The sequence below is a fragment of the Cyclopterus lumpus genome, chromosome 9 (genome assembly GCF_009769545.1).
Source record: "Cyclopterus lumpus isolate fCycLum1 chromosome 9, fCycLum1.pri, whole genome shotgun sequence".
NCBI classification, from domain to species: Eukaryota; Metazoa; Chordata; class Actinopteri; order Perciformes; family Cyclopteridae; genus Cyclopterus; species Cyclopterus lumpus.
Window position 1 is genome coordinate 686,318 of NC_046974.1, and position 11,183 is coordinate 697,500.

At 44.3% G+C, this 11,183-nt stretch overlaps 1 protein-coding gene across 1 annotated transcript in view; it reads left to right on the top strand.

The window, feature by feature from the left end:
• Window positions 1–318: 318 nt before the first annotated feature.
• dok2 (docking protein 2) overlaps window positions 319–11,183 on the top strand; it is a 17,608-nt gene continuing 6,743 nt past the window's right edge. The window contains exons 1-4 of the mRNA XM_034542577.1: window positions 319–910; window positions 1,026–1,148; window positions 5,068–5,235; window positions 8,461–8,569. Coding sequence (XP_034398468.1) covers window positions 851–910; window positions 1,026–1,148; window positions 5,068–5,235; window positions 8,461–8,569 — 460 coding nt within the window. The 5' untranslated portion in view covers window positions 319–850. The remainder of the gene's footprint in view (window positions 911–1,025; window positions 1,149–5,067; window positions 5,236–8,460; window positions 8,570–11,183) is intronic.

The window sequence follows — 11,183 nt, forward strand, 5'->3', positions numbered from 1 at the left end:
CCCCTTGATATGCTGCTATAGGCTTATAGGCTGCTGGGGGATGTTTTAGGATACACTGAGCACCTATCTCCTCTTCTCCTTATGGATGAATTTACATCTCTCCATTGCACATTACTAACTGCTTAATTAGCGGCCGCTAAGGCATCAGCCAACTACACTAAATCTCCACCCCAGTCACCTCCATCCTATGCTCCTCCACTCTCCTCCACCCTATATTTCTTCTACTCCTCAGTTTTCTTTATTTATTTATTTAGAGAGATCTCCAACGTGGCCACCAGGGGGCAGATGAGGTGAGGAGATGAGGACGTGAGGACGTGAGCAGATGAGAGATGGAAGAAGGAGCAGAGAACGTTCACACGTTACTTCTGCATTACATGTTGCAACAGACTGAAAGCAGGAAATAGATGATGTCTCTGTGAGACCACAGAGAGGAGGACGTGACGAGGAGGACGTGACGAGGAGGACGAGGAGAACGAGACGGGGAGGACGAGACGAGGAGGACGAGACGAGGAGGTCGAGACGAGGAGGACGAGGAGAACGAGACGAGGAGGACGAGACGAGGAGGTGCACCACAGAGGATCGGGGGAACCTCTGCGAGAGACCAGAGAGTAAACGAGGAGACCAGAAGGAGAAGGAGACGGAACAAGAAGAGGTGAATGAGAAGGGCTGAAGGAGGTAAAGAAGAGCAGGACAGGAGGAGTGAGGAAAAAGAGGAAGAGGAGTTGAGAGGGGACTTTAACCAAGAGGAAGCAGAAAGTCAGAGAGGAGGTGAATAGACAGAAGACACGGGAGGAGCAGGAGGAGGAGGAGTTGAGGAAAGTGGAGCACAAAGAGGAGCTGCAGCGTCGTCATGGAGGAGGACATCAGGAAACAGGGGACGCTGTACCTGCAGCAGCAGAAGTTTGGAAAGGTACGCTAACGCTACACTACACAGCTAACGCTAACACTACACAGCTAATGCTAACACTACAGAGCTAACATTAACAATACAGTGTGTGTGTGTGTGTGTGTGTGTGTGTGTGTAGAAGTGGAAGCGTATCTGGTGCGTCCTGTTCAGAGAAAGTTCCTGTTCGATTGCCAGACTGGAGTTCTTTGATTGTAAAGGAGTCACTGCTGAGAAAAGTCGCAAGCAGCAAGAAAACAAGAAGGTAGCGTACTGGACTCTACTGGACTCAACTGGACTCAACTGGACTCTACTGGACTCTACTGGACTCTACTGGACTCTACTGGACTCTACTGGGCTCTAATGGACTCTACTGGGCTCTATTGGGCTCTACTGGACTATAATGGGCTCTACTGGACTATAATGGGCTCTACTGGACTCAACTGGACTCAACTGGACTCTACTGGACTCTACTGCGCTCTAATGGACTCTACTTGACTATATTGGGCTCTACTGGGCTCTACTGGACTCTACTGGGCTATACTGGACTCAACTGGACTCTACTGGACTCTACTGGGCTCTAATGGACTCTACTGGGCTCTACTGGACTCAACTGGACTCAACTGGACTCTACTGGACTCTACTGGACTCTACTGGGCTCTAATGGACTCTACTGGGCTCTATTGGGCTCTACTGGACTCAACTGGACTCAACTGGACTCAACTGGACTCTACTGGACTCTACTGGACTCTACTGGGCTCTAATGGACTCTACTGGGCTCTACTGGACTCAACTGGACTCAACTGGACTCTACTGGACTCTACTGGACTCTACTGGACTCTACTGGGCTCTAATGGACTCTACTGGGCTCTATTGGGCTCTACTGGACTATAATGGGCTCTACTGGACTATAATGGGCTCTACTGGACTCAACTGGACTCAACTGGACTCTACTGGACTCTACTGCGCTCTAATGGACTCTACTTGACTATATTGGGCTCTACTGGGCTCTACTGGACTCTACTGGGCTATACTGGACTCAACTGGACTCAACTGGACTCTACTGGGCTCTACTGGGCTCTACTGGGCTCTATTGGGCTCTACTGGGCTCTACTGGACTCAACTGGACTCAACTGGACTCTACTGGGCTCTAATGGACTCTACTGGGCTCTATTGGACTCTACTGGACTCTACTGGGCTCCACTAGGCTCTACTGGGCTCTACTGAACTCTACTGGGCTCTACTGAACTCAACTGAACTCAACTGGACTCAACTGGACTCTACTGGACTCAACTGGACTCTACTGGACTCTACTGGGCTCTACTGGGCTCTACTGAACTCAACTGAACTCAACTGAACTCAACTGAACTCAACTGGACCCCACTGAACTATATTGGACTCTACTGAACTCTACTGAACATACTGGACTTAAACTTGCTTGGACTCTATTGGATTATATTTGACTCTATTGGGCTCTATTGGACTCAATTGTGCTCTACTGGACTCCACTGGGCTATTTATGGGCTCTACTGGACTCTATTGGACCCTACTGAACTCTATTGGACTGGACTGAACTCTAATGGACTCTACTGAATGTATTGGATTCTACTGGACTTAACATAACTATATTGGGCTCTACTGAACTCTACTGGACCACACTGCACTATATTTGACTCTCCTAAACTCTACTGGTATCTACTGGTCTCTACTCTGGCCTCATTCTACTGGTCTCTACTCTGGCCTCATTCTACTGGTCTCTACTCTGGCCTCATTCTACTGGTCTCTACTCTGGCCTCATTCTACTGGTCTATACTATGGCCTCATTCTACTGGTCTCTACTCTGGTCTCTACTCTGGCCTCATTCTACTGGTCTCTACGTTGGTCTCTACTCTGGCCTTATTCTACTGGTCTCTACTCTGGCCTCATTCTACTGGTCTCTACTCTGGCCTCATTCTACTGGTCTCTACTCTGGCCTCATTCTACTGGTCTCTACTCTGTTCTCTACTCTGGCCTCATTCTACTGGTCTCTACTCTGGCCTCATTCTACTGGTCTCTACTTTGGTCTCTACTCTGGCCTCATTCTACTGGTCTCTACGTTGGTCTCTACGTTGGTCTCTACTCTGGCCTTATTCTACTGGTCTCTACTCTGGCCTCATTCTACTGGTCTCTACTCTGGCCTCATTCTACTGGTCTCTACTCTGTTCTCTACTCTGGCCTCATTCTACTGGTCTCTACTCTGGCCTCTACTCTGGCCTCATTCTACTGGTCTCTACTCTGGCATCATTCTACTGGTCTCTACTCTGGCCTCATTCTACTGGTCTCTACTCTGTTCTCTACTCTGTTCTCTACTCTGGCCTCATTCTACTGGCCTCTACTCTGGCCTCATTCTACTGGTCTCTACTCTGGCCTCTACTCTGGCCTCATTCTACTGGTCTCTACTCTGGCCTCATTCTACTGGTCTCTACTCTGGCCTCATTCTACTGGTCTCTACTCTGGTCTCTACTCTGGCCTCATTCTACTGGTCTCTACTCTGGCCTCATTCTACTGGTCTCTACTCTTGCCTCATTCTACTGGTCTCTACTCTGGTCTCTACTCTGGCCTCATTCTACTGGTCTCTACGTTGGTCTCTACTCTGGCCTTATTCTACTGGTCTCTACTCTGGCCTCATTCTACTGGTCTCTACTCTGGCCTCATTCTACTGGTCTCTACTTTGGTCTCTACTCTGGTCTCATTCTACTGGTCTCTACGTTGGTCTCTACTCTGGCCTTATTCTACTGGTCTCTACTCTGGCCTCATTCTACTGGTCTCTACTCTGGCTTCATTCTACTGGTCTCTACTCTGGCCTCATTCTACTGGTCTCTACTCTGGCCTCATTCTACTGGTCTATACTCTGGCCTCATTCTACTGGTCTCTACTCTGTTCTCTACTCTGGCCTCATTCTACTGGTCTCTACTCTGGTCTCTACTCTGGCCTCATTCTACTGGTCTCTACTCTGGCCTCATTCTACTGGTCTCTACTCTGGCCTCATTCTACTGGTCTCTACTCTGGTCTCTACTCTGGCCTCATTCTACTGGTCTCTACTCTGGTCTCTACTCTGGCCTCATTCTACTGGTCTCTACTCTGGCCTCATTCTACTGGTCTCTACTCTGGCCTCATTCTACTGGTCTCTACTCTGGCCTCATTCTACTGGTCTCTACTCTTGCCTCATTCTACTGGTCTCTACTCTGGTCTCTACTCTGGCCTCATTCTACTGGTCTCTACGTTGGTCTCTACTCTGGCCTTATTCTACTGGTCTCTACTCTGGCCTCATTCTACTGGTCTCTACTCTGGCCTCATTCTACTGGTCTCTACTCTGGCCTCATTCTACTGGTCTCTACTCTGGTCTCATTCTACTGGTCTCTACGTTGGTCTCTACTCTGGCCTTATTCTACTGGTCTCTACTCTGGCTTCATTCTACTGGTCTCTACTCTGGCCTCATTCTACTGGTCTCTACTCTGGCCTCATTCTACTGGTCTATACTCTGGCCTCATTCTACTGGTCTCTACTCTGTTCTCTACTCTGGCCTCATTCTACTGGTCTCTACTCTGGTCTCTACTCTGGCCTCATTCTACTGGTCTCTACTCTGGCCTCATTCTACTGGTCTCTACTCTGGCCTCATTCTACTGGTCTCTACTCTGGTCTCTACTCTGGCCTCATTCTACTGGTCTCTACTCTGGTCTCTACTCTGGCCTCATTCTACTGGTCTCTACTCTGGCCTCATTCTACTGGTCTCTACTCTGGCCTCATTCTACTGGTCTCTACTCTGGCCTCATTCTACTGGTCTCTACTCTGTTCTCTACTCTGGCCTCATTCTACTGGTCTCTACTCTGGTCTCTACTCTGGCCTCATTCTACTGGTCTCTACTCTGGTCTCTACTCTGGCCTCATTCTACTGGTCTCTACTCTGGTCTCTACTCTGGCCTCATTCTACTGGTCTCTACTCTGGTCTCTACTCTGGCCTCATTCTACTGGTCTCTACTCTGGCCTCATTCTACTGGTCTCTACTCTGGCCTCATTCTACTGGTCTCTACTCTGGCCTCATTCTACTGGTCTCTACTCTGGCCTCATTCTACTGGTCTCTACTCTGGCCTCATTCTACTGGTCTCTACTCTGGCCTCATTCTACTGGTCTCTACTCTGTCTCCAGGTGATCCGTTTGTCTGACTGTATCCGGGTGTCGGAGGTGGAGATGGACGGATGTCCCAGAGACACGGAACCCTTTCTGATCGAGACCTCCGAGAAGATCTACGTCTTCTCTGCAGACCGACTGCAGCTGGAAGACTGGACACACAAACTGTGTGAGATTGCCTTCCCTGTAGGTACACACACATATACACACACAACAACACACACATATACACACACAACAACACACACATATACACACACAACAACACACACATATACACACACAACAACACACACATATACACACACAACAACACACACATATACACACACAACAACACACACATATACACACACAACAACACACACATATACACACACAACAACACACACATATACACACACAACAACACACACATATACACACACAACAACACACACATATACACACACAACAACACACACATATACACACACAACAACACACACATATACACACACAACAACACACACATATACACACACAACAACACACACATATACACACACAACAACACACACATATACACACACAACAACACACACATATACACACACAACAACACACACATATACACACACAACAACACACACATATACACACACAACAACACACACATATACACACACAACAACACACACATATACACACACAAAAACACACACATATACACACACAACAACACACACATATATACACACAACAACACAACAACACACACATATACACACACAACAACACAACAACACACACATATACACACAAAAACACACACATATACACACACAAAAACACACACATATATACACACAAAAACACACACATATACACACACAAAAACACACACATATATACACACAAAAACACACACATATACACACACAACAACACACACATATATACACACAACAACACACACATATACAAACACATATACACACACAACAACACACACAAAAACACACACATATATACACACAAAAACACACACATATATACACACAAAAACACAACAACACATACACACAACAACACACACATATACACACACAAAAACACAACAACACACACATATACACAACAACACATACACACAACAACACACACATATACACACACAACACATACGCACACACACACATATACACATACACACAACAACATACACACACATACACACACAACACACACACGTACACACACATATACACATACACACACACAAACACACACAACAACACACACACACACATATACACATACACACAACAACACACACACACATATACACATACACAAAACACACACACACACACACACATATACACATACACACAACAACACACATACACACATATACACATACACACAACAACACACACACACACACACACATACGCACACACACACACATACGCACACACACACAACAACACACACACACACACATATACACATACACACAACACACACACATATACACATACACATAACACACACACACACACACATATACACATACACACAACACACACACACACATATACACATATACACACACACACACACATATACACATATACACAACACACACACACACACACACATATACACATACACACAACAACACACACACACACACACACACATATACACATATACACAACACACACACACACACACATATATACACATATACACAACACACACACACACACACACACACATATACACATACACACAACAACACACACACACACACACATATACACAACACACACACACACACACACACACACACATATATACACATATACACAACACACACACACACACACACACACATATACACATACACACAACAACACACACACACACACACATACACACAACAACACACACACACACACACACACACATATACACAACACACACACACACACACACACACACATATATACACATATACACAACACACACACACACACATATACACATACACACAACAACACACACACACACACACACATATACACAACACACACACACACACACACACACTGTTATAAATAGCGTTGTGGTGCTTCCTCTTTCTGAGTGACAGGAAGTGAACCCTTCGTCTCTGCTGAGGCACTTCCTCTCCACCAACTACGTTCTCCTTTAGTTCCTTCACTGGATGTTGGTTCTCAAATAACTGAGCTTCAATATGAGATCAATATGTGATCGATAAGATTAATATGTGATCAATATGTGATCGATATGTGATCGATAAGATTAATATGTGATCAATATGTGATCAATATGTGATCGATAAGATTAATATGTGATCAATATGTGATCGATATGTGATCGATAAGATTAATATGTGATCAATATGTGATCAATATGTGATCGATAAGATTAATATGTGATCAATATGTGATCGATATGTGATCGATAAGATTAATATGTGATCAATATGTGATCGATATGTGATCGATAAGATTAATATGTGATCAATATGTGATCAATATGTGATCGATAAGATTAATATGTGATCAATATGTGATCGATATGTGATCGATAAGATTAATATGAGATCAATATGTGATCGATATGTGATCGATAAGATTAATATGTGATCAATATGTGATCGATATGTGATCGATAAGATTAATATGAGATCAATATGTGATCGATATGTGATCGATAAGATTAATATGTGATCAATATGTGATCAATATGTGATCGATATGTGATCGATAAGATTAATATGTGATCAATATGTGATCGATATGTGATCGATAAGATTAATATGAGATCAATATGTGATCGATATGTGATCGATAAGATTAATATGTGATCAATATGTGATCGATATGTGATCGATAAGATTAATATGTGATCAATATGTGATCGATATGTGATCGATATGTGATCAATATGATTAATATGTGATTAATATGTGATTAATATGTGATCGATATGTGATCGATATGTGATCAATATGATTAATATGTGATTAATATGTGATTAATATGTGATCAATATGTGATCGATATGTGATCAATATGATTAATATGTGATTAATATGTGATTAATATGTGATTAATATGTGATTAATATGTGATCGATATGTGATTAATATGTGATTAATATGTGATTAATATGTGATTAATATGTGATTAATATGTGATTAATATGTGATTAATATGTGATCAATATGTGATCGATATGTGATCAATATGATTAATATGTGATTAATATGTGATTAATATGTGATCAATATGTGATCGATATGTGATCAATATGATTAATATGTGATTAATATGTGATTAATATGTGATTAATATGTGATTAATATGTGATTAATATGTGATTAATATGTGACAGATGAACTGGACAGAAGCTGGAGGGAGGAGAAGCAGCCTGTTGAGAGGAAGAGGAGCGGATGAAGAGGCAGGAATGGAGGACAACTCTCTGTACAGCGGCAGAGAGAAAGGTACTAAAACGTTCATTACAGAGAACACTGAAGTACTACGAGTAATATCTAAGGAGGAACCTCATCTCCTTACCCTATCTCTAAGGCTGAGTCCTAAGGAGGAAACTCATCTCCTTACCCTATCTCTAAGGCTGAGTCCTAAGGAGGAAACTCATCTCCTTACCCTATCTCTAAGGCTGAGCCCTAAGGAGGAAACTCATCTCCTTACCCTATCTCTAAGGCTGAGTCCTAAGGAGGAAACTCATCTCCTTACCCTATCTCTAAGGCTGAGTCCTAAGGAGGAAACTCATCTCCTTACCCTATCTCTAAGGCTGAGTCCTAAGGAGGAAACTCATCTCCTTACCCTATCTCTAAGGCTGAGCCCTAAGGAGGAAACTCATCTCCTTACCCTATCTCTAAGGCTGAGCCCTAAGGAGGAAACTCATCTCCTTACCCTATCTCTAAGGCTGAGTCCTAAGGAGGAAACTCATCTCCTTACCCTATCTCTAAGACTGAGTCCTAAGGAGGAAACTCATCTCCTTACCCTATCTCTAAGGCTGAGTCCTAAGGAGGAAACTCATCTCCTTACCCTATCTCTAAGGCTGAGTCCTAAGGAGGAAACTCATCTCCTTACCCTATCTCTAAGGCTGAGCCCTAAGGAGGAAACTCATCTCCTTACCCTATCTCTAAGGCTGAGCCCTAAGGAGGAAACTCATCTCCTTACCCTATCTCTAAGGCTGAGTCCTAAGGAGGAAACTCATCTCCTTACCCTATCTCTAAGACTGAGTCCTAAGGAGGAAACTCATCTCCTTACCCTATCTCTAAGGCTGAGTCCTAAGGAGGAAACTCATCTCCTTACCCTATCTCTAAGGCTGAGTCCTAAGGAGGAAACTCATCTCCTTACCCTATCTCTAAGGCTGAGTCCTAAGGAGGAAACTCATCTCCTTACCCTATCTCTAAGGCTGAGTCCTAAGGAGGAAACTCATCTCCTTACCCTATCTCTAAGGCTGAGCCCTAAGGAGGAAACTCATCTCCTTACCCTATCTCTAAGGCTGAGTCCTAAGGAGGAAACTCATCTCCTTACCCTATCTCTAAGGCTGAGTCCTAAGGAGGAAACTCATCTCCTTACCCTATCTCTAAGGCTGAGTCCTAAGGAGGAAACTCATCTCCTTACCCTATCTCTAAGGCTGAGCCCTAAGGAGGAAACTCATCTCCTTACCCTATCTCTAAGGCTGAGCCCTAAGGAGGAAACTCATCTCCTTACCCTATCTCTAAGGCTGAGTCCTAAGGAGGAAACTCATCTCCTTACCCTATCTCTAAGACTGAGTCCTAAGGAGGAAACTCATCTCCTTACCCTATCTCTAAGGCTGAGTCCTAAGGAGGAAACTCATCTCCTTACCCTATCTCTAAGGCTGAGTCCTAAGGAGGAAACTCATCTCCTTACCCTATCTCTAAGGCTGAGCCCTAAGGAGGAAACTCATCTCCTTACCCTATCTCTAAGGCTGAGCCCTAAGGAGGAAACTCATCTCCTTACCCTATCTCTAAGGCTGAGTCCTAAGGAGGAAACTCATCTCCTTACCCTATCTCTAAGACTGAGTCCTAAGGAGGAAACTCATCTCCTTACCCTATCTCTAAGGCTGAGTCCTAAGGAGGAAACTCATCTCCTTACCCTATCTCTAAGGCTGAGTCCTAAGGAGGAAACTCATCTCCTTACCCTATCTCTAAGGCTGAGTCCTAAGGAGGAAACTCATCTCCTTACCCTATCTCTAAGGCTGAGTCCTAAGGAGGAAACTCATCTCCTTACCCTATCTCTAAGACTGAGTCCTAAGGAGGAAACTCATCTCCTTACCCTATCTCTAAGGCTGAGTCCTAAGGAGGAAACTCATCTCCTTACCCTATCTCTAAGGCTGAGCCCTAAGGAGGAAACTCATCTCCTTACCCTATCTCTAAGGCTGAGCCCTAAGGAGGAAACTCATCTCCTTACCCTATCTCTAAGGCTGAGTCCTAAGGAGGAAACTCATCTCCTTACCCTATCTCTAAGACTGAGCCCTAAGGAGGAAACTCATCTCCTTACCCTATCTCTAAGGCTGAGCCCTAAGGAGGAAACTCATCTCCTTACCCTATCTCTAAGGCTGAGTCCTAAGGAGGAAACTCATCTCCTTACCCTATCTCTAAGGCTGAGCCCTAAGGAGGAAACTCATCTCCTTATCCTATCTCTAAGACTGAGTCCTAAGGAGGAAACTCATCTCCTTACCCTATCTCTAAGGCTGAGTCCTACAGAGGAAACTCATCTCCTTACCCTATCTCTAAGGCTGAGCCCTAAGGAGGAAACTCATCTCCTTACCCTATCTCTAAGGCTGAGTCCTAAGGAGGAAACTCATCTCCTTACCCTATCTCTAAGGCTGAGTCCTAAGGAGGAAACTCATCTCCTTACCCTATCTCTAAGGCTGAGTCCTAAGGAGGAAACTCATCTCCTTACCCTATCTCTAAGGCTGAGTCCTAAGGAGGAAACTCATCTCCTTACCCTATCTCTAAGGCTGAGCCCTAAGGAGGAAACTCATCTCCTTACCCTATCTCTAAGGCTGAGCCCTAAGGAGGAAACTCATCTCCTTACCCTATCTCTAAGGCTGAGTCC